At 38.8% G+C, this 26,356-nt stretch overlaps 1 protein-coding gene across 2 annotated transcripts in view; it reads right to left on the reverse strand.

Moving 5' to 3' along the window:
* Nucleotides 1-26,356, reverse strand: part of Thsd7b (thrombospondin type 1 domain containing 7B) — an 866,887-nt gene that overhangs the window by 181,679 nt on the left and 658,852 nt on the right. For both annotated transcript variants that reach the window (XM_040738481.1, XM_040738480.1), the window contains exon 15: nucleotides 17,298-17,476. In XM_040738481.1, coding sequence (XP_040594415.1) covers nucleotides 17,298-17,476 — 179 coding nt within the window. The remainder of the gene's footprint in view (nucleotides 1-17,297; nucleotides 17,477-26,356) is intronic.

Below are 26,356 nucleotides of genomic sequence, written 5' to 3' on the forward strand. Positions count from 1 at the left end.
CATAGCTTTTTGTGGGTAGAAACTGCATTGATATAGTTTAGCATATGGTATGATAATTTTAATTACTTAAGGTGAAAAAATAATGTGTTTAAATTTTGGCTATGGCAAGCACAGCGAGATGCAGGCCATAAAAACACAAGTTCTTTTGGATGGATTTTGCATTGAACTTTAAAGGATCCTGAAACTCGAAAGTTTGAGATTTTAATTGTGTGTGTGTGTGTGTGTGTGTGAGTGTGAGTGTGAGTGTGTGCACACGCACTTACATGTATGCATGCACCAACTTGTGTGAGGATGCCAAAGGAGGACAGAAGACAGTCTCTGGCTCCCTGGAGCTGAAGTTCCAGGCAGTTGTAAGCTGCCAATAATGGATACTGGGAACTGGATTTCAGCCCCCTGCAAGAGCAGCAAGTCCTCTTAACTGCTCATGGCGCTCTCAAGTATAGAGAACCGGTGTTGGAAGTGTCCTTCCCTCAATGGCTCTTAACTGAAAATTTTCTAATTTTTATCCTATTTCAACTGGAATAATTTAATAAGTGTTCTACACGTTTCATACTCTGGAATAAAGATGAACAATTAACATGCATGAACAGACACTAAGTGCCATAAACACAACGATTACAAGGGAAGGCCAGTGGAAGGAGGATGATCAACCCACAGCTTTGAACTCAAGCACCTGCGGATTCTAGGTATGTGACCTAAGTCAGTAAATAACAAAAGCCTCCATTAAGAACCAAGCCCTCTCCACTTCCACATAGCCTTCCTATCTTTCACATAGCCTTCCTATCTTTCATGTTAGAGTATTTAACGGAAACTTAAATTTCAAAATCAATTGTTCCATTTGAATGACGCCATAGAAAACAGTAGCACAAGCCACTGATGGTGCCCCCTTCCAGGGACCCGCTGTGGACCTCTTCTCCTGCATTTCTCCTCAATCGGGAACCTGTGGCATCAAGGGGAAGCAGCTTCCCGACTCCCAGAGTTCACTTCTCGGAACCCTGAACCCAAGAAGTATCTCACAAATGGGTCTGGGCTGCTCTTGCAGCTTGCGTGAACCTGTCTTCAGATCTGCCTAGCTGGGACAGGAACTGCTCCCACCCCCAGGTTCCAGCCAGGGCTGAGGAGGGAGCATGTCTGACTTATGCTGCAGACAAAGCTTGTACATATAGTCTAGGGTGTCTGCCATGGTGTAGTGGCTGAAAAGCTCGCTGTGAGTCTCAGACTGCAGACTGGCTCACGTGGCACCCCGTTCTGCCCACCCAGAATTTTGTCAGTCCCAAATTTGAATTTAGCTCTGGGACTTGTGACAAAGATGCGCCTCCCAAAGCAGAAAGAAAATCATTTTATATGTTTATAATTTAATTATAAAAGCAACATAAGATGTTACTTTCTATTTGAATTATCTCCCCCTGTCACATATAATAAGACCAAGCTCAGCCTAAGAGATCACTCACACTGACATGAAGACAGACAATTACTGTGTATGGGCAGCTACTAAGAGCCATTAAACACAGCATTTCAATACAGCCAGAAGGACAACGACTAAACCCAGCACTTGGAACTTGAACACCTGCAGGCTCTGGGCACATGATATAAATGAATAATATAATCTCATTTAAGAACAAACCATAGTGGGTTAGAGAAGAGACTTAGGCTTCCAAAATGACTACCAGGCAATCATGAGGACTGGAATTCAGCTTCTACCACTACTTAGTAAGCCAGGAACCCTGAAAAATGCCTGTAAACTCCAGTGCCAGAATGGAAAACCTTCCTCTAATATCACAAACCTCTGGCACACAGCATGTACTCTGTCTGTCTGTCTTTCTGTCTATCTGTCTGTCTGTCTGCCTGCCTGCCTGTCTCTCTCTCTCTCTCCCTCCCTCTCTCTGTCTCTGTCTCTCTGTCTCTCTGTCTCTGTCTCTGCCTCTGCCTCTGTCTCTGTCTCTGTCTCTGTCTCTGTCTCTGTCTCTCTCTCTCTCTCTCTCTCTCTCTCTCTCACACACACACACACACACACACACCAGAGTATTGGTGGTGAGACTTAGACAAAAGCCAAACAAATCTTAGGGGACTTGTGAGTGGTGAGAGTGAAGGAAGATGGCCAGGGCATTGCTATGTTCTGTTTAAAGAGAAGAGGCATTCTCAGATTCAGTTCACATTTACCAGACATTCCAACATTTAAAGGAATTAGGAATTTAAATCTTATTGCAATAATTCCTAATCTAAAAAACTTGATAACAAACTTAAAAGTTAATTTCAAAGCAGCAAACACTGAATAGCCTGAGAAACAGGCTCTATAGCCAGCCTAATTCTGAACATTAGTTTCTGATATCTGGTTTTATAGAATGTCTTTAATGCACAGGTCTACCAAGGCCTTCTCCAAACACCATCAGCAGCATCATGATAATAAGAACAATGTTGGTTATACCAGCTACAGATTACCATATGCCCTGCATAATGATAGAGCTACTGAAGGCTTCTCAGCGCCACTCAGAATTGCAAGCATGTCACACCCATAGGAAAGTTTTGACCTGGAACCATCAGTTTTTACTCAAAGACAGTACCCTTTACAACAATCCTTCTCAAGAAACCTGTTCATGTTTTCCTCATCAATGTGACTGCCGTTAAGTGGGAAGTATATGCCATACATTAGAACAATTTACCTGGTCTACAGAGAATTAAACCTTGGCACAACCTGTAATTAACTGAGTTAATCTGCTTCTTATATCGATTCCAGATTTGTAATTCAATCATAGGATCTAGGCAAGTGAAACATGAACTCTTTTGAGAGATGTGGGCATTAGGCATTAAAAAGAAAAAAAAAACCTCTTGTTCTTGTGCCAATTAAACGACATCTCTTGACTATAACTCCTTTTTTGGCTTTTCCATAACTCCTTCAAATGCTCTTCTGGATGGGCTATAAAGTAGTTAATCAGAATAAATTAAAATTTGTTCTTAGTACTAAAATGTAAATTAATTGTGTGTTTTCTTCCAAATCTAGTCATTTGAAACATCTGGTATATATATTTTAGTGCTCTGTTCACTCTAATGGTGATAAGTTTTCCAGGTTGTTAAAAGCGCTTCTTGCTTCCTCATAATCGTCATTCAAAAGATACAGCCAGTATCTCAGCACCAGAGCAACTCTTGCAAACTCATTAGAACAACAATGGGTCCACTTTGGTTCATCTTAAAATAAGAGGAAGAGAGAATTACCCTCTGCCCATTGCCACTCAGATAGTGTAACCAGATAGTGAAGCCATAAGCCTCACTAAAAGAGAAGTGAAGTTTCCACGAACCAAGGGCATTACACACAGAAAATTAATCTTTGCAAGCCAACTTTTATACTTTCGCATATCAATTTTCCCCAGCTGTGACAGCTTCTTTTGCAACATCTGCTGAAAAGAAGAAAGGTTGCTGTGACTGTACTTAGGCATAACAATACCTTTTTGACAATTAGCAAACTGACTTATGGGGAATTTGTCACTCAGAAATGATATAAATTATATATAGATTGAAAATGCTCAGAACTTGCTTTTAATTAAGTAATAAGCCAGAACAGACTTCAGTATTCCTGAATAATGTGCTGTTCCAAATGACAAACAATAATTCATGCAAAGAGACTCATCTATTGAGTTCAAGATGCTCATATTTCATCTGCCAAGTTCTTTCTATTTAACCTCAATTCTATTCTCTCTACTTGGAGGTAAGTAGCTACCTCAACCACTTCCTATAGGATTTGCTCAACATTTTACTTGGTCACCTTTCTTACTTGGTTTCTTGGACATGGGGCCCTTAGACTGCAATGCCTATAATTAATGGAGATTTGCTTTTCTAAAGCTAAGGATTTAGAAAGATCTAAGTAAGTGTAAACTCACCCAGTGCTCCAGTTTTCATGGCTTGGCTCCTTGAACTTTATCAGACCTGTTAGCCCTTTTTGCCTGCTTGCATAATGCTGCAGCCAGCTGTCAGAGAAGCAGTTAAAAGGTGGGAAATAGCTGCCAAGTCAGTGGGGTAAAAAAATGTTCAGTAGTTTTTTTTTATTTCACCAAAAATATCTAAATAATCCACAGCAGCTACACAAATACATCCTAGTGGGTGAAAGATTCTGTCTTCCTCTCTACCCCAGGGCTTGATTCTGCCTTTCTAGCTCCTAGGTCTGGCTTCTATACATAGACTAATGTAATCACCATAGGAAGCCGCAAGGGCAGTAAACATAAGGCTGAAATGGAACATGGACATAAAGCATCTAAATACACATCTGAACTTCATTTTTCAAGAACAGGTATTTCACTCATGGCAAAAAACCAAAAAAGAGTAATCATTTCACTGTGTCAAAGGGCTGAGCCTTCCAAAACAATCTGTTTGTTTCTAAAAATTTTTCTCCTAATTCTTTCTATCATTAGGATGAATTTATTTTATAGTTATTATTTTTAATTGGTTTTTAAAGGAAGGAACAGATCTTCATGAGATTTTTCATATTCTCATTTTTTATCTCACCCCCTCTAATCTCTGTTTCCATTGACCAATTGTGTCCCCTTTCCCCTCAGAGTTTCCACTTTGATATGTTGTCTCCCACCCCAACCCTGAGAACCCCAGTTTTACTGGTCCTTTTCTATTCTACTGGGCCTTATCCATATTTATTCTTAACTGGATATGTATATTAACAGCTGGAGTCTAAGATCAATATGTGAGGAAGAATACACATATTTTCCCTCTGAGCATTGTTTACTCCCTCGATACAGTGTTTTCTGTGCTCCCAGATTAGAAGATTTACTATTGTGAAAGTGGTGTATGGCCAAAAGCAACCCACAGATTCACTGTAATCTCCACCAGAATTCCAGCAGCATTCTTTATAGAACTGGAGAGAGCAATTATAAGCAGTAAGAACACAGCCAGAGGCATCACATTACTTGAGTTCAAATTGTACTTCAGAGCCATAGTGACAAATGCAATATGGTTTTGAAACAAACGTTAACATATAGATCAATGAAGCATAAGACCCAGAGACAAACCAACAAAGCTTGTCAACCGAAGCTTGACAAAGGTTTTTAAGGCAGAGTAAAACTCACTGATGTGTTTGTGAGTGCTCAACCCTTAGCAGATCAATATGGCCATAGAAGACAAGTCACCCCCGAGTTCAGCATCCTCAGGATCGGGGATGAGTGTGGGAAGGCACAAGTAAAATGATACATCTCAACTATTCACTGAGAGTGCACATACTAAATCAAGCTTTAAGTGTCCGATGTCTTGCCTGTACTTTCTAACCTTCCATCCACACCTAGTCACACGGTTTCAATGCCCGACCCTGGGAGTTTTTTTAACTTTGTAAATCAATTGTGTACAGAGAGCTATGTATAGAAACGTACTTAAGTGAACAATTTTCACTGGGATTGCTTTTTCACTCAGGGCAGGAAAACAAGATAGGAAATGTGGTGCCTGATTGTATTGCTTATCTGGTTCTGGTGTCACATATTTATCACAGGAGTGAGGCACTGTCAGGCTATTTACACTAAATACATTGTAAAATGACATCAGGACCTTTTCCTCACCACTCCAATAAAGTGTCATGGAAGAGCCCTGGGCAAGGAAATGTGCTGTCTGAGGAAACTATCAGCTATTTTCTAAACATTGATATTTTAATAAAAAATACATAATTTTCCATCTCTCTATGTCCACAATGTTAATTTAATAAATCATACTCACAGATTGGGCATTCAAAAGAGAGGAAAGTGAAGAGTGTATGTGGACTTTCTGAGCTGTTTCTCAGGGTGCCTCCTCTGGCTAGTCACTGAGTGAAATAATGTGTCAATGAGGGCAGAAGGCACTGCAGGTTTCCTTCCAACCTTTTAGTTACTGGAATTCTGCTTTTGAAAATGACTACCTTCCATCGGAAAGTTACTACTACCAAAAGTTCTCATTCACATTACTATAGTCTGTTTTCTTAAACTTCCCCCCAAAGTCATGTGGTCCCTGTCTTGGCACTTCTAGGGAGTGTCATAACCTTAAAGAGATGGGCCCTTGGAAAAGAGGACAAAAGGAATTCGGGCAGTGCCCATCAAGGGGCTCGTGGCACGCTGTCACTTCCTGCTTCTCTTTTGTATTTCGCACCTATGATATATGTGGTTTTGTTCTACCACTTGTTTGAGTCATACAATCCCTCACCACACATTAGAAAATAACAGACACTGCCAGCCATAGGCAGGAACCTTGCAAACTGGTTTCCTCCAGTATGTGTTGGAGCTGACTGAGTGCATACATGACACACTCCCGTTGTTTTACACACGCACGCCACACTTCCGCCTGTCTGTTTCTAACAATCCTCGTTACACAGCATGGGTGTGCACACACCATGTTTGTTAAAGACATGAAGGGAAATGTGCTAGCCATTATTTCAGCTATTTTCTCTAACACTAGTATTTCAATAAAAATTACTCCATTTCCCGTCTCCATTTTGTAATCAACAGTATGAGGTCATCAGATATGGCATATGTACCTTTCCACATATGGAATGGTATGCCTCCTCCCTATCCGAGGATCAGACAAATGTTAAGAAACACCATTCAGTTCAGTAAAACACCTCCCCAAATGTCCCTTGCTTGTGGTTAAGGCCACTCAGTGATAGTAGCTCAAGTAGAATCTAGGTGAGACTGAAGTACCACAGGATGAAGTCAGGGTACTCCTTGCTTCTTTGCCTATGAGAGATGGTGAGAGTGGTGTTTCATTTGGTGTTCACTGAACACTGGGCTCATTTGGATGGAAGGGATGTTCAAGAAGGGAAGGGCAACAGGCTGGAGGTCAGGACCCCTATTCTAGTTTGTAATTAGATGTCAAGCTGCTTCTGTCAGCCCTGGATACCTCATTTACAAGACGATAGGCTTGCCTTAGACACTGATTCTTAGCCTTAGCTGCACATTAGATTCACTGGAGAGTAAACAAATATTGACAGTTGGATCCTATCACCAGAAATTCTGATTTAATTGGTCCAGGGGTGGGTTGGGATGCACACTCAATAAGATCTCATGTGAAACCACGATGGACAGGTCAGCCATTGATATTTTGAGGTTTCTTGACCACTTGAGCTGTTTATTGTTCCCAAAGCTAGTCCTTCTGGAGACTTGGCTTTACCTAGATAATTTCTTTTTCACATAGGAGGAACACTGAGTGGCTCACAAGAAATCCCACCTCATGTTTATACCTATTTTTAAATAAACAAAGCCATACTTGATAGCAAAGGTAGAGAAAGATTCAGTATATGCTAAAACCCATGAACGAAAGGGAGGATATAGGGCAGGTAGTTTTGAGTGTTTAGAATACACTTTCTGCCCAAGAACTGGGCATACTTTGTTCTCTATATCCAGATTTATTCCTTTCCCTTCTGTAGATACAGTATTCACCAAGGACAAAGAGTCAGCTTTAGGATGGCCACATGTGATTAAGCAGCCAATGCCTATGACACTGCCCTACTCCAAGTTGGCCACAGGGAAGCATATTCTTGGTGGAAAAGAGGCACACTTGGGTTTTGAGGAAACACAGACAAATCTTTATTCCCAACTAAGAAATGGGCTGAGTCATTTCAGTGTTTCTGTTCTTGTCATATAGTGATAATCTGACCAGCAATTTTTCACTGTGTTCTGGCCAACATTCCAACAGCCAGCAGCTGCATTCCCATGCTCAAGGGATTTGTCCTGGCCAGAGGAAGATTGCTTACATTTAGTCTGGAATGTACTGACTTGACTTTACCTCAAATAGGTAATCACAGAATTTGCAAACTCTCAGGTCCATCAGGTGTGGTAATCTGAACCACATGTAGTTTGGCCTCTACAAGGCTCCTCCAGAGTTGGTGTTACCAGGGTCAATAACACACCTCTTATTGGCTTCTTTCCCTCTGCCATACTTATGTTTATTTCCTTAATGGTGTTGCTTATGCATTTGAGAAGTAAAATTATTTCCCTGGAATGTTTCTGGGAGACTCTGATCTCAGAGAACCTGGTTGCCAGCTTTAACTAGTGGTAAGGATGGTGGTGGTGGTGGCAATGGTAGTGATAAAATAATATGGAAGCAGAAGAAAAAGAAAGAAAAAAGTTCATGGAAAGAGAGACAAGAGATGAGTGGGTTGAAGTTGCATGAAGTAGATGGACAAAGAGGGATCAGGAATCAGCTGAATTTCAATAACCTTTCTAAATATAACAGTATAACACACACACACACACACACACACACACACTAAAGACAAGCAAAGTACAAGTCTAGAAGATTTGCTTATATTCTTCCACCAAAAGCAGAGAAAAGTGACAGCAACTTTACTTTTGTATCATGGTTTCCAGACAAACTCCTGTCACATTGCCCCTGCAGGTCTCCAGTTTGTGTACAGTGTTATCAGTGAGCTAGGTCAATACTCACTTTTCTAATGTTGTTGCTCAAATTAATTTGCCTTCATTTCAAGAATGACAAGATTGTTTCATTTCAGAGGAGAAGATGGGCTTTGGATAGTGTTTGCTGCTTGGAGAAATCCTTTGGAAGTATACATTATAATGAGCTTTTTACCTGTTTTCAGCATTAATAATAAACACCATGTCTCTTCCTTGTCAACTGAGCAAAAGAAATTTCTCTTGTGATAATAAGACAACTCTATTCTTTCTTAAACAATCTATATTTAAATGACAGTAGAGCAGAATTTTAATGCAAATGTAATAAATTTGATGGGTCTTTCCTAGAGAAAGGGCAATAGAACAGACCCAAACACCTAATGTCATTAAACAATGTCTGGTTGTGGCAAAGTCAACAGAAAAAGAATTTCTGTAAAGAAGAGTCTGTATGTGAATCATAGGCTGATTTATCTGGTCAGTCTGAGACTGTGTCTCTCACACTTTCTGAGAAAGCCTAGCTGAGGACTGACAGGGAGACAGAAGACAGCACTACCATCCAGAAAATTCCCCAGTATGACAGCCTTGCTATCTGCCATTCCATGCTGGTAAACAGAGTTGACATTGGTCACAAGAAGTCTGGAAAAATGTATCACACACTCCGAACTTCATATAAAGGTAATAAAAGCTCATGAGATATATTTAAATATAATCAGATTTGTGGTGCAGAAAGTTAATGAAGCAGCTTTGTTCATAACAAAGTGCAGGACAGAGAAGGAGATTAGAGAAAGATGGAAGAGGACTGCTGTTTGGGAAGAGGAAGGACTGAGTAAGCATGGAGGGGGTGTCATGCAGTTCCTCTGTCTGCGGAGGGACAAAGGGGCCACTAGTGGTCACTGCCTTGCTGGCCTGGGAGGGATGAAGAGATGAACAGTTGCTGCACCCACAGGACAGTTACACCTCTATACATACCTCTATGGCAGACAGTGGTCTGTTTCAAGTCAATATATAGAAGTGGGAACTCTCTGTACATAGGAAGACTTAGATAGTTTGGAAGCTGAAATATGAGCTATCCCCAAAGTTGACTTCATGGCATTCTACAGCTAGGAAATCTGTTCTTCAGTAGATATGTATGCACTAGAAGATCCATACAGGAATGGCCATGGCAGTATTGTCTGTAACAATTCCAAACTGCAAACAAGCTGATTGTCTATTAACTAGAAAACAATAAAATATGCTATATCCAGCACAGTAATGGGTACTGTATAATGGGAGAAAGTATATATGCTGAAGTAAGAAATAGAGACACAAAGAAACAGAGATTGTCCTATTGCACGGTATGAAAGGCTCTCACAAACATAATGTTAGAGAAAGGAAGACGGAGGAGACAGCATGCAGTTCCATTCACAGAAGTCATTTTTAGACTGTAAGATGACAGCATTACCAGCCTAAAAACCAGCCATCTTTAGCAGCGAGAGGCATTTGTGAAGGGCTATGGCGACATTTTGATTTGTCGATGGATGGGTTATTTCTACCCCTGGATAGTGCTTGAGTGACAAGGTGTGCTTCATGAAAATTCATAGGGTTTATGGTTTGGTTCTTCATCTGCTGTGAAGCCTCCAAAACATTTAAAATGAACCAAAAGCTTCTAAGTTCACCAAAGCAGTTTTTGCTGCACAAAAGTCGGATTCCTTTCTTTCACAAACAAAAAAAAAACATCTTGCTAAACAGTGTGTGTGGAAGGGAAGTGAAATGACTTTCCACATAGAGAGGTTTTCACTGAACATCTGAGCTGAGTCCTTCAACCACCATATTTGACTCCAAATGTCCTGTAGCTGGATGTACAAGAAAGTGCAGACTGGACAGATGAGCTCCAAAGGGTAAACTGAGATAAGACAATTATGTGTTAAAGGTCAGGGAGAAATTACCATATTTATCACACATTTGTTACATGCCAGGATGTTGAGATGGCTTCTTAATTAAAGGGGCCTGCTGACAAGTCTGGGGACCTGAGTTCAATCCCAGGGACCCACATGGCAGAATGAGAGAAAGGGTCCTTAGTTGTCCTTTGTTCTCCACATGTATGCTATGGTATATGCCAGCATGCACATGCATTTGCACATGCCTGTATATGTACACACACATACACACAAATAAATATATTGGTTATGCATCAAGCAATAAAACAGAAAATGAGTATTTTTTTATCAGCTACTTATCTGAGAAATCATGAAACTGAAACTCAGAAAGTTTCAACTTAAACCCAAATCTGACCATGTCTTAACATTTTAAATGCCCAGTGGCTAACTGGGCAAGGAATGATCACATCCTTTACAAATTAATCTCTTTCATTGGATGGAAAGGATTTGATGGTTTGCTCTGAAAGTGGAACTAAGAAAGCCAGTGATTCCTTATTTGAGTTAGGCAGGAAAAGCCAAGTCAGTGACCAAGCTGCTCCTTTTGGGGCTTAATTTACCATCATTTCCAGTTCCAGTGAGCAGATATCACTATGGTGGCAGCATTCACAAACTTCCTGACCAGAACAATCAGCACATGGAAACATTTTCATCAAATTCCCACTCCTGGACCCTCTGTAGTGTCCCATCACAGTGTAGAGGACAGGGTCCTGAGACACGGTTGCTATAGCAAACCCTCAACCTGGGTGTTCTCTTTGTACTCGGGATCAATAACAGTTATGAAATAATTGACTCCAGGTTTCAGAAGACAGAGAGCAGGCTTCTCAGAGAAATGACTTACCTTGACTCAAAACCAAGCCTTCTTTCTACAAAGGCTGTTCTGCAAGGACCTATACAGGACCAGAAATTTACCCTCTGGGAAAAAAAAAACTGGAGAAAAAACCCGATACTAATATAAATCGAAGAGTTAGAGAATTTGTATGCCACCATACCCCTACCAGTTTGTGCGTAATGCTCTGCCACTTATCTCCATATAACAAACCATCTGCATGCTTTCAAGGACTGGAAGGGGAGGAGCTTTTCAGTCCATATTTATAACTTACATGGCAGACTTGGGAAACAGAAAAGTAGATTCTGTCAATACTCTTTCTAGAAAGTACTCAAGCACTTCTGCCTCATGTCTGGTTCAGAAAAATGGTTTCTCAAAATTGAAAACAGATGATGCAACATTCATACCAAAGTTGTTGTTATCTAATATTTCAGTGGGGTTAACAGTTAAGGGGTTAGGGTTAAAATGAGGCTTGAGAGAACAATGAAGGAGTCATAAAACTAAACCTCACAAAATTTCCCCACTTCCTAAGCTTAGAGTGTCATAAAAGCACCATTTAGTAATTGTGCTATATGGACATTTCTAGGAGCACATAGTTAACACTGTGAGCAACACCTATAAGTGAATTCAAGTGCATACAGATGAGCAATAAATCATATTATAATAATAGCAACAGTAATAATAATCATAAAACACAGGACGAGTGCACAACAGCTGTAAACATGCTGCTTTCTCAAAAGTGACTCTAGAGAGTCTTAGTAAAGATGAAGGTTCAAAGATGCTCACAAGCCAAAGGGGAACAGCTTCAAGATAATGAAGAGTAGGGTATTTGTGGGCATAAGTGTTGGGGGAGGGGATCACTTGAGAAGAAAAACAACAGTGTTACTTGGAAATGGCAACAGAGAAAAACAGTCTTTCCTGTGATGTCAATTAGGACAATGCCTCAAAGTGCACAGTTGTTTAGGCAAACGGCAGAAAGGTTGCAAAGGTAAAGAAACCCATCACAGAGGCTGTTTTACAAGGAGTTCAGGAGGAGTAAAAGGGAACCTGGACTTTGGGACAGCTACTGTATGTTAGAGAATGGAAGTGTGTCAGGAGTTTCCAAGCCTGCTACATCCTCTCAAACACTAAGTGAAACTTGTCTGCAGCTCTTCATTCCACACCACATGAAGTTCTCACTGAATCCGGGTTCTTATGAAAGGTATAACCACCAGTTACCCTCCCCCACAGGAAGAGTGTACCGGATGTGTGATCAGGGGTCAGTTTGGGTTACCCTCCCCCGTAACTCTGAGGGAAAAGGCTCCTTCTCCACTTCAGTGTGGGGCTCTTGCCAAAGCACCGAGTCCAAGTTGAGCAGCCAGGAATGATTTGGTGTAGATCAGGAACTGCATGAGGATATCCAAATTGATTAAATCAAATTAAATCTTTAGAGTAGCAGTATTTTTCAGGGTCAAAAAAAATATACGAAGAGGATGACAGCTAACTGGAGTGGGTGTGTAAACACACCACTAACACAAAGAAGCCGGCGGACTTAGGCAGGCCAGTTCACACAGAACCCTTTGCTCAGCCTCAACTCTTGTAAGGAAGTTGTGTTCATGGCAAAATAATTTACATATCATTAGAAAAGAAGTGTGCTTAAAACTGTGATTACCCTGGTTTGAAAAGTAAAATGCATTGTTCTCATTTGCAAATTTAGGTCACCTTTCCTCAGGGAGGAGACACACCTTTAAAACAGCAATCATTTCTAAAGAACCCACATATTTAATTCATATCCTCTAAGTTAGTTGGGGGCATTAAAGTCCTCCAAAATGTGTTTAGGTAGAGTGTATCTTGAAAATGTATAGGCAATGAATCTCTTACAAGAATTGTATTCAAAATGTGAATACAATGCCTTTGACATATAAACAAAACGTGGTTTTTCTAAAGTGCCCCTGACTTCAATCATCTAAAGAACTTTTAAAAGGAAATTTAAGTCCAGTGGGGCTTTATGGCCCTTATATTTAATCTGCTAATAGCATCATTTCAAAAGGAAAAAAATAGCAAACTATACAGTGCAAGTGCATTTAAATCCATTCAACACATTTAGACTGTAAAAATTAAAATGTATTGTCTATTTTATTATGCACAACAGAGTCAAGGGCATCAGCCAACTGACCTGATAATCCAGTAAACTGCATAGAAGGCATTTATGCCAAGATAAGAGCTCAGGGACAGCTGCACAGTGAGCTATTTAGCATCACAAACACACTTAGCAGAAGCTACTCAAGGATGGCTGTCACTGGGACACATTCACAGGAAGAGCTAGCAGGTTGATAGGTTTTGGTTTAAAAGGGAGGCTTTTATGAGAGATTATAAATATTGATTTCACTGAAAGAGTCAGAGGAGTTTACGTGTGTGTGTACATAATGCCAACCTTTCCATTTATATCACTGGGCTAGTCCTCAATGGGATCTAAATGTCAAAGTTTTTCAGGGCAATTTTGAAAGACACTTTGGGAAACAATTTGGAGATTATTTCTTTCTTCTAGAAGGACTTATGCTTTTGAGAATGCAAATAATAATTTGTACACAAGAGACCATTCTAATGTGTTTGCCAACTTTGATGGAGGCACTGTCTCATCCACAGGGAAGGCCACGTTTCATTTAAGCCTCTGATGACTGTAAGCTGATGACCCACAGGACCATGCACCAGAGGATGGGATTTTTTAAAAAAATCAGAGAGTACTTGCCCTCAAATACACCCTGTGCCCAAAAGAGAATCGAAGAGGGAGAATGAATATGTCAGTGCACTAACATTTACCAAGAAATCTACCTAAGTACTTCAGTGTTCTTATGAATAGTGTACTGGAGTCAATGTGACACACAATGCATTTTCCTCATGTCAAGGCACTAAAGAACTGTGCCTCTCTTGCCACTGTAATTTGGTTACTTCTGTCTGACATAAACATTACAGCTGACATTATTTTCTAAACAATGAGAATCTCTGACAGCCTACATTTCTGTTAGATGATGTAAAAGTATGAATTCCTCCAAACAAGCTCTATATGCAACACAAGACATACAGTCACACATATATGTGCACATGCACATGCACACATACATATACAGAGTCATATATACACATGCACACATACACACATACATGCATATGCATGTAAAAGACTCAACTATAGGCAAGGGCAAATATATAATGATGGCAACACAGATAGCTTCCCACAAATAAATTGACACGGATCAGTGGTCTTGCTTTAGAGATGGAATTAGTCCTAGGAGAATTTTTTTTAAATACCTTACTTTGCCCAGTTGGGGTTTCCCTCATCATTCACACAGACTTACGAATGAGTGAAAGAATTTATGATTTACTCTGATCAATTAATATATGTTAAATAGAAAGTGTATAGGTAAAATAGAATTCTTGTATACTTTTGTGGGACTGTAAAATAGAACAACTGTCATAAAAGCACATTTGAAGGTTTCTCATAGAACTGTTAAAAAAAAACATGATTCTGCATCCTATGTCTAGTATTTACCATGGCAAGCTAAAATTAGTGTGCCTGAGTTCTATGTACATCGCAGCACTGTCTATGATTGAAGAGTTACACAATCAGCCTATGTGAGCCGCAGAGACGAGAAAGGAAAGAACGTGTGGTACATACACAGAATGGATGCCGTCTGGCTTTGAAAAGACAGAAATGCGGCCAGCGGTGAAACTGTGGATAGATCTTGAGAACAGTGTTGAGTGGAATAAACTGGGCACAGAACAAAAACACTGGCTGTGCATGGTTGCTCATACCTATAATCCCAAGATTTGGAAGGGTGAAGCAGGGGATTCAAAGCAAGTTCAACGCCAATCTGAGCTACACAGAGAGTTCCAGGGCATGGTGGACTGCAGAGTAAGACCTTATTGTCTTAAATCCAAAAGTTTAAAATAGGAAGAAAAGAAGACAAATAGTTTATGTTCTCACTTACGTTTGGGTTGTAAAGGAGTCAGACTGAGAGCAGAGTAAAGGTTAAGGGAGAGGGGAAGGTGCAGGGAAGGAGGTAGTGGCCACTGACTACCTGAGGGGTTGTTTTGTTTTAACTGAAATCTGCCACAGCATGGTGAATGCAGTTAATAAAAGCATAGCACACATCTCGAAGTTGCTGAGAAAATTACAAATGTTCTCATCACAAAATGGATGAAATGAGTGATTTCTGTTATGTTGATTTAATCACTTCACATTATATTCACAAGACATAACATCATTTCATCCATTAACATATACAACTCTCATTTGTCAATTTACAATAAAAATAAAGTTTAAGAATATAGGAAATATGCAATGGGGTTACTTTTTCACTTGCACGTATGTGCCTAAAATTTCTGAATATAAGAATAAATACCATAATAAATTTTATTTCTGCTCATCAAACTTTAGGATTTGTTTCCGATCACCACAAAACCAAATGACGTTGGCTACAACCACAACATCAGCATTTAGTTAATGCTGGCTTATGAGGTTATGAGTGTTGTGTCTTAGGTAAGTATGCACATTTCTTCCGGGTCAGGACAGACAGACTGCTGCCATCAACTCCTTCCTTCTCTCGTATCTAATAGATGTGTTTCTGTGCATTTGCCCTCTACACTGAGAGGGAGGCTTGACATCTGCACTCCAGAGAGCACTGTCACCGCTATACAGCTTCCTCGTTTATAAAACAAGAATACTAAAATCAATGATTAAAGCTAGTTTTCTAAAGGCTCAGCTTTCATTGACTGTTTTGAAGAAGATGTGATGATAAATATAGATGCTTATAAATATGAATCTTAGCAGATTTTCTTTTTCATTTTAAATACCTGAAAAGTTCCCCAGAGATGATCAGAGTGTCTTCATGGAGAGTATTCAACTGAAAGTCTCCCTCCTGACTGTACACCTCCAATATTTCTTTGTTTATAAGGTTTATTTCTGATGTAGTTGTTCCTTCCCATTTTCATTATTTCACCCTTCTCTCCACTGATCACCTGCACCTGTGAGGGCTCATCACTGTCTTAATGCTATTTTCACAATCCTTTGCTTTTGTTTTCCATAAAAGGCTTACATCTTAAGAGAAGGTATGATGACCATTATTTCGAAATTAATAAAAAGACACTCATATATTAACTCTGCCTAATTTTACAATAAGTATTTCTTGGTTGATTGGTAGCTTTTTAGTAAGTAATCTGTCTTTTATAAGACTTTAGGGGAGGAAATGTATGATGTTCAAGTCTGAACATGTCTATACATCCTAATCCAACACCTAAGGAACTGACAAATGTTATCTCCCTTCCATTAACAATGCATATGTTATCAAAATCAAAATGGGGTTAGGAGGAGAGAGATTAACAATAGAATTAGCAATAAAAGACTCTTGAAAGGTTCCCAATAAAATTATATACATAGCCATGTGAGATACATTTCACTACCCCTAAGATAAAGACTGTTTAACTGGCTTCATCTCAAGTGCCATCTATTAAATTGATTTTTAAAACTATCAGTCCTAATCTACTAATTGGTATGCAGCTGTGGATGAACTCTGTTCTTCATTGTAATTCTTTAAGTTTAGACACTGGATGAAAGAACCTGAAATATGCTCTAGTCAGCTCTGGCTGCTTAGTGTGACAGTTTTATTAGACAGCTACATGGAAAGGTATCCATCAGGATGTCACTGGTAAAAATTAGGCATGACTTCTGGGGAAATGTGTAAGAAAAATAGTCAAGATAGATTTGGAGAGTTGTAGAAGAATTGGCAAGATTGACAGCAATGAAAATTAGGATAAAGACTTGGGCAAAAGAAAACTAGAACATCACTTCTGGATTGTTGAATATTAGATTATGAACATGTTATCATAAATTAAATTAATTGATGGTCTCTTCATCTTATTACTTATGTTTAAACAACATAAGCATGCACACATTTTACAATATAAAATTATACTTCTACTTAAAAATCAATTAGATGTAATTTTGTAAATATAATTATTGCTAAGGGTACCAAGTCGGTTTCCTCATTATGTGAGATCAGGCAAAGCTTCTGTTTCTTGCTCTGCCACCTTAGTGTCTGTCCTTGTTACTCTTTCAATCTTGTGAGATTCTCTGTAGGAGACTAAGTTCATTTTCAACCAGAAATAATAATTCAGGTAGACTGAACTTTTTGTATGCTTGTTGCTTCACTTTACCTGATTCTTGAGATCCAGTTTGGGACACGGTCGACCTCCACTGTAAGGTTTTTCTTTTAGCCATTTAGATCGAATTCTTACTCCAATCCCACAAGATGAACTGCAAGAACCCCAGCTGGACCAGTCGCTTAGCTTGCAATCAAATGGGCAGGGGATGGCACATTCCTCTTGAACATAACCTGAAAGAGAAAAAGCTTTCAGTGAATACAGGGAAGAATCAGATGCAGACGTCACAGTCTCTGCTTCCATCCTTACAAACTGGGTTTCTCATCGCTGTTGCTAGGGTGTCTTCACCACATTTCCATTTGGAAGGAGAGCAAAGTTGGAAGAGACAGACTAAAGTGGTTACACCTGGATCCGGTTTGTGTCATCCTGTTTACTTCATTCTGAATGGGAGAAAGAGCAGAAGCCGGATGGAAGCAGTTCAGGGCAAACAATGCAATCATTTTTCCCTCGGTGAGGCTTGTGTTCTCTTCCCTTAAATTCTTAAAATTCTCCATCTGGAGTAGGTAGCATACGCAAGTGAACCTTTCATCTGTCTATTACTTGCAAGATTTCACCAACAAAGGCATTGGTTCTCTCCTCTAAGTATTGAAACTTGAAGGTAGGAGCGAGATGAGGAAGACCACAGTACCACTGAATGTGGAAAAATGGTGACCTGCTGCCCACTGGGAGGGGATGCAGACCTGAAGAGCCTTGGGTGAAGTGGGCTGAAGACAGGCTCAGACATACTGGCTTTCATGGGTCATTCTTGCTCCTGTCTCTGCAGTTCCTACTTTAGTTGCTTCTCCCCAGCTACTGAGCTACTCAGGCCCCTGCCTGGCTTTCCCAACTTCCACATGTCTGTCATAGAATTTGCCCATCTCTTCCTTGAGGTTTTCTGAGAGCCTTGTGTTCTGCATTCAGCACAATGTCACCAGCCCCCAGCACCTGGGTCTACATTCTTAGGAATTCACTGCCCCCTGCCTGTCACAGGACCTCACTCTCATGACCAGGCTTCATTGGCCACAATGGAGACTACTCACAGACATAATTCATATGTCAGTTCAGTAGACTGATGTGAATTATGAGTGGAGATGACCCTGGATCTACCTGACTCCTCAGCTTCAAACTCTCAAAGGAGGACTGGTCCCCTTATGCAAATAGAAATTAAAAGTTCACATAAAGATAAACTCTGCTGAAATTCTAGGGGAGCTCAGAGGAAGAGCTTTCTCTGACTGAGCTTTCCCTGATGAAAGCTCAACCCTGGATCACCCATGACACCCTTAAACAGAGCAGGGAAGCAGGGTCCAGACTCCTAACCCAAGGAAACAGTGGCATAAGAAAGGCAGCTTTGAGTTACAGTCTCTGTGGCATTTGGTGTATGGTGGTCAACACCCAAGGGATGATCCTAGCTGGAAATCTCATATCCATCAATCATTCTGAACATACACCAATAGATATCATCAGTCCTGTGTCAAAAATCACAAACATTTTTGCTGAGTCACATGTCCTTTGCCAGACCTGGTTCACACTGGGCTCCTGGGATGGCCTGATACTTTTGGACTTGTCTCTTTCTCCTAATTGCTCTCTTTTTTGTACTTGTCAATAATTCTGAGAAAAGGGTACTTTTCAAAATATGAAATGTTGATGTTGCTCATCTTTTTAAAGCCTGATGGTTTTCCAGTGGCGCCTTTAAGAAAAGGGCTATTTTATGTTACAAAGGCAAAACAAAATGAGCTTTTTTATGGGAGGCTCAAAGCAAAGGTCTGTGGTGTCCTCTATGAAACGGCTCCATAGGACCAAGGTGCACCACACACCAGCTCAGCCTTAATCACAAAGGATGGAGCTAAGGAAGCTACAGCTTTTAAAAACCCCAGGGTGATTCTAACTCAGTAACAACAGTCTGAGAATCACCTCAAGATTGCTATTTCTCCTCTCCTTCCACCTCCACTATCTTGAATTCTACGTTTTCAAGGTCCTCCAGACACACCTTTTCGGGCGCAAAGTATTTCTTTATAGGTAGCATCCTTAGTTCTGACTTCAGCATCTCTCCTCCATTATGACCAATCATCTTTTCCCAAAGTCCTCTGCCATGCCAGAGGAGAAGCTTTCAGATTTTGGTCAGCCCTGCTGTCTTCATTCTCTGTGCTTAAAATAGGACAACCATCAGAGCGAGGAAAGTGCTGGGTGTGTACTGAGGGCGCTTCATCATGTACTCTGTCTTAGTCTAGTATTCCAATGACGTGTGAATTCTCCTAAATTTCCTTCTCTTTCACAACAGACTTTTCAAACCTGCTCCCTTTTGTTTTCACTTAAAAAATTACTTCTCCCATCCCGGACACAACAGAAAGACTGGAACAGAATGCCTTCAGTTTCCTATGATATTATCAATACCCAACCCAGACCTTTTACTTCCTTCTTCATATTCAAATGGAAAGGTGCTGGCTTTGTTACAGAAAGAAAGCACATTCTTCAAACTCCATCTGAACCTGATTTCTCCAGGTCTTTGAACTCTTCAATTCTCTTGTATCTTCCTCTCCTCTCTGTCCCCCTCACTTCTTTTTTTCATTATTCTCTTTCTTTTCCTCTCTATCCCTCCATCTCCCTCTTTCTTCCTCCTTCCATTGTCCTGTCTTTGACTCTCTGCCACTGCTATTCTTTCTCATATTCTTCACATAATTGTATTTCCTCACAGTATTATTAGAATGGCTTGGAGTTATCTAGGCAATATTTATCAATAAATGAACATACCACATTTCCTGATAACACAAAAATTCCCCTGGAATTGGAGTAAAAGAAGCTCCTATTAAGAATGTTAAAAAAAATTTTTTTGCTGTTTAAAAGCCTTAATTCTGTAGTTGCTTCTAATGAGTTTTTATAAACAACCAGATATTAGCAACATAGTCAAAGTTACACCAATTATTAAAGAGATGTCCCACATACATTATATAATTTATGGGAAAAGCAAGTCACAAAGTAACTTCATTGACCACCAAACAAAGAGAATAGGATAGGAAATTAGCATTTATCCTCATGACATATAGGTTTCAAATATGAATTTCCAGACTATTTCACATAAACATTAAATATCTGAGTGCCTATGTAGGTCCTATTTTACAGCACACTTTCAACTAGACATACTTATAATTGAGTTCGACTTTATATTATCTTCATTTGGGCTGCACACAGAAGGAGTTTAATCAGCCAGCCTCTAGCTGTAGTTTTTGTACTCTTTCCATGATTAGAGGTAAACCCAGAGGATTCTCACGAAAGTCAAAGTTATAAATTCAATGAACATAAAATAATTTTGAAATTCAGCAAGGCTAAGCAACAGTGACATTTATTTTCAGAAAAACGCCCATGCTAGAATATACCCCAAAGGGAAGTCCATAGTGCAAACAATTAATAACTGCATATTCTTATGCCTGGCTCAAATTGAAAAGACTAGTTTTATCCTCACACTAAATGCATACAGATTTTCGGCAATCAAGTAAGGTGAAATATAACTATCACAGTACTAACCTTCTATATGAGAATTCCATTAGGTAACAGTTGAAACCATAAAAATGTTTTTGAAACTAATTTTCATAGAATATATGATAGAATAGCTGTTTCCTTCTAGATATTACTTCGCTGGTAACATTCATATGTCTAAACTCCATTTCTGTGAAAGAAAATTTACCAAAACTGTATTTTCTACTAGAAGTCATATGAAGAACACATTACTTGGACCACTGATTGGCCCAGGAAAAACTTATAGCTAGCCGTATGTCTCTAATCTGCACATACACAAAATTAGATGTGAAGTAATCAGCCCAGAATTATCTGTGCACTATGCAATCAGTTTTAAACAATATACACGGCACACATAGCAGGTGAGCTAACTGGCTTATTATGAATGGGGATAGACTGATGAGGGTCCCTTATTACCATCTCCACGTGTGATGGAATTGAAGGTATTTGTTCAACGACACACTAGAGACGCAGAGCAGAATCACTTGACCTTTGTCACTAATCCCCAAGCCTCCTCACTACATGCATTAGGATAAACAGTTCTAAATATGATGTCTCTTAAACACAACCACTTCCCAGACTTTTGCCTTGTGTGCTTTACCTCCTTCCCTCACACATTTTCTTGCATTAAGATCTTGTTTTGAAGGATGTGAAAGAGGACAATATTGATGACATGAAGGCTAAGGAAAATAACCCAGATCAATTCACTTGTGTTTTCTTACTCTGTAAAACAGCAGCAACAAATATCAGATTCTACAGTTCGTGTTTTATATTCACTGTCTCTGTGCTCAGATGACCAAAACAGGGAATGGAAAATGTTCTCAAAATACTAAATCATTTTAGATCTGGAACAATCATGAGTTAAAATCATATCATGCTCCCATTTCCATTTTAAAGATTTGCTGTTTTAATTTTACATTTTAGTATTTCTGAGTTTGTTATTTTATTTATTTAGTTAAAATGTACCATGCTAAAACACATTGGACTCTTTAAGGAATATTTTCATCAGAGTTGGGAAAATTATTATAGGTATGTTTTAATATTCATTCAAAAAGACAATTAAAATAAGTTAGAGCAATATTTCCACTGTCTAAACATTTTAGAGTAGCAGGTACGTAAGACATAGAAGTACTGCTCAAACCCAGCAGGGCTATAGAATGCTTCACACAACTTCTGCTTTCGCTGTGGAGCCTGATCTTAAAGACAGTTTCATCATGTTCAGGTCTCTAAAATGCTAGAGAGGGCAGAATTGGAATTGCCAAGTGTTTGATAATCCCCTCTTTTTAAAATTTTAAATTTTTAAAATATATTTTGAAAATACTGTCATTTAACAGGAAAGTATGTTTACTCAATTATGTAAACCTCAAAGATATTAGAACAGACAAATATTTCCCGGATGGAACTTTGCCAAGTCAGGAGACAATAACAATAATTATCAAGTAGGCTTGTGTGAAACTTAAAAACTTTCTGCATAGCAAAGGATACATAAGGTGAAGAGACAGATTTAAAAATGGGAACTCCTTTTAACAGCTATTTATTTGACAAAAGATTTATATAAAATGGCATGCAGAAATTTAAAAATTCAACACTAAAGAATGAATAATATATTCAATTATTAAGCATAAGACTGAATAGAGAGTCTTGAACTAATTACACATGACCTACAATTACTAAAAACAATCTTTAGAATCTTTGGCAATGTGGAAATACAAATCTAATATCTAGAGATTCCATATCAGCCTAGTCAAAAATCAATAAAAAATGCTAGTGAAGAATGAATTTATACTGTTGTGGGAATGTAAGAAGTCCAGGTAACATTTAAACTCACAATGGAATGGCAATTCTTCAAATTAAACTACAAACAGAACTAATATAAGATCTACTTACACTACTCCTAAGCATATACTCAAAGGAATTAGCCAGCAAATACCTGCACACCTATGTTTATTGCAGCACTATTTCCAAGGACCAAGCTATGGAATCAGCCTAAGTGTTCCTCAATAGACAAGTGGACAAAGTGTGTTATATACATATGGAGTATCATTTACCCACGAGGAAAGAAATAATGTCATTCCCAGGTAAATGGATGAGCTGTGCATCATAACATAAAGCAAAATAAATCTGACTCTAGAGAAAATAAATGGGTCAGTATATACATACAAGTGAACAATGCAAAAATAGAAAGGAATAGCCTCCCAGTGAAGACAATGGTAGGGAGAGTGGTTGATAACAAAGTAAATTATATGAACATGAAATTTCATAACGAATCTCATCATTTTGTGCCATTAGCACATATTATTAAAAATGAAAATGATATTATGGAATTGAAATACTAAAGTAATTAATTGCATTCTGAACCTATTATGACACCTGAAATATTGCTATTTTAGAAAATCCACAAATTTCAAACAATATGCCAATCAGTGTTCTACTAGATTCCATATGACTCAAATATCGCGAAGCATCCTTATTAAATACTTCACATCTATCAAAAATCATTTACATGAGAACCATTTTCTTTAATTAAAAATATAATTCAGTTTGTGACTGTACTTTAGCTTTTGATTAATTACTCCCAGACCAAAAGCTTTCTTGTAAAGACTTGAAGACTCATCAGAAGTAGAAAAGAACCCAGGACCCAGACTTAACTGAAATTTAGACTGTCAGGAAGAGCAGAAGGTAGTGGAGGACAGCTGTGAACTGGTATTATGTGAACATGACATGACTGTTGTGCATGTGAATTCATGGTTGCCTACACAAGGCTTATACAAGATCAAGCCTGTCAACGTGCTAACGTAGATGGGAGAGGAACATGAGATCCTTCCCTTAGTTGAGTTGTTCTTGGCAATTGATAGCCACTAAGGGAGGCAACATCATTTTTCTTCATGGATGTGGCTTGGTGTAGGTAGTCCATGTACCACTGAATAGCCCTACGCTCACACGTGGACTGGTGATGCCAACTGGACTCTGTGGGTTAGAAATAGGGCATGAAATGCAGAGGGAAACTGATAGTGATGTTCTGGAAAGAATGGGAGGGGAGAGACTAGGAAATGGATTTGATAAAATACACTCATGAATGAAATTCACAAACAATAAAATAAAAAGAAAGACAAATGACTTTCAAAAATGAAAATAAATACGTAAAGGTCCTACAGTCCCCGAATGTTCCCTTTAGCGCTATAGCAGTAAGGTGTGAAATTATGAAACTATTGAGGTTAATTACTATCAGAAGTAACCTTTTTTAGAAATGAAGAAAAATTGGTTATATTTTCAGAAACTTAGATTATATGATACAAATCTATGATGATTTGAGGCAACATGAATAGATGCCAGCTTTAATTTCCTACTTTTCATATGAAAAATACTTTGTATGGTAGATACAGTGCTGTGACTTAATTTCTGGGTCTGGTTAATGTGCTCTAACTAAATGTCTTGGGTGTCAATTTAATATAACACCATAAGGAACTGATCTTTTAAATTGAATCATCCAGGCAATTTAATCAAGACAGTACTGCTAGTTGTTCATATAGACAGAGTTTCAACAGTAACTCCCTGTGCCAATTTCCTTCAGGCAGAGAAAAGAGACAATTTTTTTCTTAGAAGATATTGAGCATATTAGGGAGAAAATGGAACACTAGATACAGAATAATCAGAATGGTTAGGAGTATACATATACCCACAGTTTCTCTCATTACTGCAAATAAGCGCTGTTAAAATTAAAGTGACTGAACGGCTAACCACACAATAAACTCAGCCTCAGAAGCACGAAATGACACACTTTGTTGACAAGGCAATATTTCTGAGTGATTCTTGGAGCTGTGTCTGCAGCCCGTGTGAAGTCCTCTCACCCTGTCATCACACCTCACTGCTTTGAGAGAGTTGCATGGTGCTCTATACTTCACACTTCCTTTGTAATTTCTAAAAGCTGACCTCTGAGCATTTCTGGTATCCATCAGGCTCTTCCTCAACCATCTCAGGTTCAAATACAGGATACAGACTGAGATTCTCCTTGCTCCTGAAGCTAGCTTAGACCTTACTTCTATCTGTTCCAAACCAGTTAAACACGAGCAAGCTTCAGTGTTGGAGCACAACTGATCATTGTTTTCCCATTACCACAGGGGCCAGCAATGTACCAGACAGCATCTGCTTATTCATTCACACAGCCAGGAGCAAAGATAATTGGAGAAGAGACCCAAGACCACTCAATAACTCAGATAGACAAGGACAGCAAGTGACCTCTGACCATTGGCCACTGGCCACTGAGATTAGGAACTTGTTTCTTTTGTTCTTTGACTATGCTTCATTCAGACATGATTAACTAGACTTGATACAGAAGGGTGGTGTTCAGTGGGTAAGAGTACGCGGGACAAACATCTGTAATATTTTGAGAATTGAGGTTACATCTTCAGAAAATAAGACTATGTTGCTTCAGCCATTAGCATAGTCTGAACAGCAGCACTAGCAACAGAGAAAGTGACTTTGCAAAAGTTAAGTCTATATATATGTTTCAGTAACATTCATAATTTATTATTTAAAAAAGGGCTAGCAATGTGGATAATAAATCAGGTCTAACCTTATGTGATCTGAGATAAAATATTAAACCTTAATATTTGAGCTCCCTTGTGTTAAGATAAAAATATAACAATACTTCCTCTTTGTAACTCCCTATAATACTTTAAGGCCAAAAATATAATAAGTAGAGCATTGTGGAAAAAGATTACACTATAAATGACATAGTAATATTTTACTACTACTTAAATCTATACGGTAAAGTAAAAGTGTTCTTTCTTTATCATGTTTTTGATAGTAATGATTGATGGAGAATATAATTCTGAAAAGATATTTTAGCACAGAGATTATAGGATAATAATTTTCAAATTTGGATGCCATTTCTCATTTCAGATCATTTCTATGTAAATTAAATCTGGAATAACATTGACACATGAGGGATGCTGCCTTGGGTCAGTAAATCAGTTGTAGTTTGATTCTATCTCACTCTTTCCAGATCTGCTACCAGACAAGGTCAAGCATTCATTATGTCCCAGGTGGAATGATGCAACATTCTCTTTAGTCGACTCTAGGTCTCAAATTTCCTTCTTTTTATCCAGTTGATGCCCGATCAGCTGCCATATTAATATCCATAAGGCAAAACTCTAAACACACCATAGTTTCCTTTAAAATAAATAGGCTTTACAGCATGGCAGAATTTTGATGAATAGATGGCATGGGAGAGAACACACATAAATAAGGAATGTACATGCCTGCTAGTCAACACAGAAGTATTTAGAAGGAAAATTTCAGTTTGACCACATGGATAATTTTGTCTAGATCAATGAGAGGCCACTCTGGGAAGACATGGTACAAGGCTTAGAAAGATGGTTAAGAATATCCACATTAGTTTGGATACATTTTCATACACGTACACACACATATGAACACATACACATATAAATACATGCATACACACATATGTACATACCTGTGTTTTATGTGCAGACATACATATATGTACACAAATTAGGTACTAGGCTATTTAAAGTGTGTGAGTAATAATAAAATATTGC

Source organism: Mesocricetus auratus, unplaced genomic scaffold, assembly GCF_017639785.1.
Source record: "Mesocricetus auratus isolate SY011 unplaced genomic scaffold, BCM_Maur_2.0 Super-Scaffold_100676, whole genome shotgun sequence".
Lineage (NCBI taxonomy): Eukaryota > Metazoa > Chordata > Mammalia > Rodentia > Cricetidae > Mesocricetus > Mesocricetus auratus.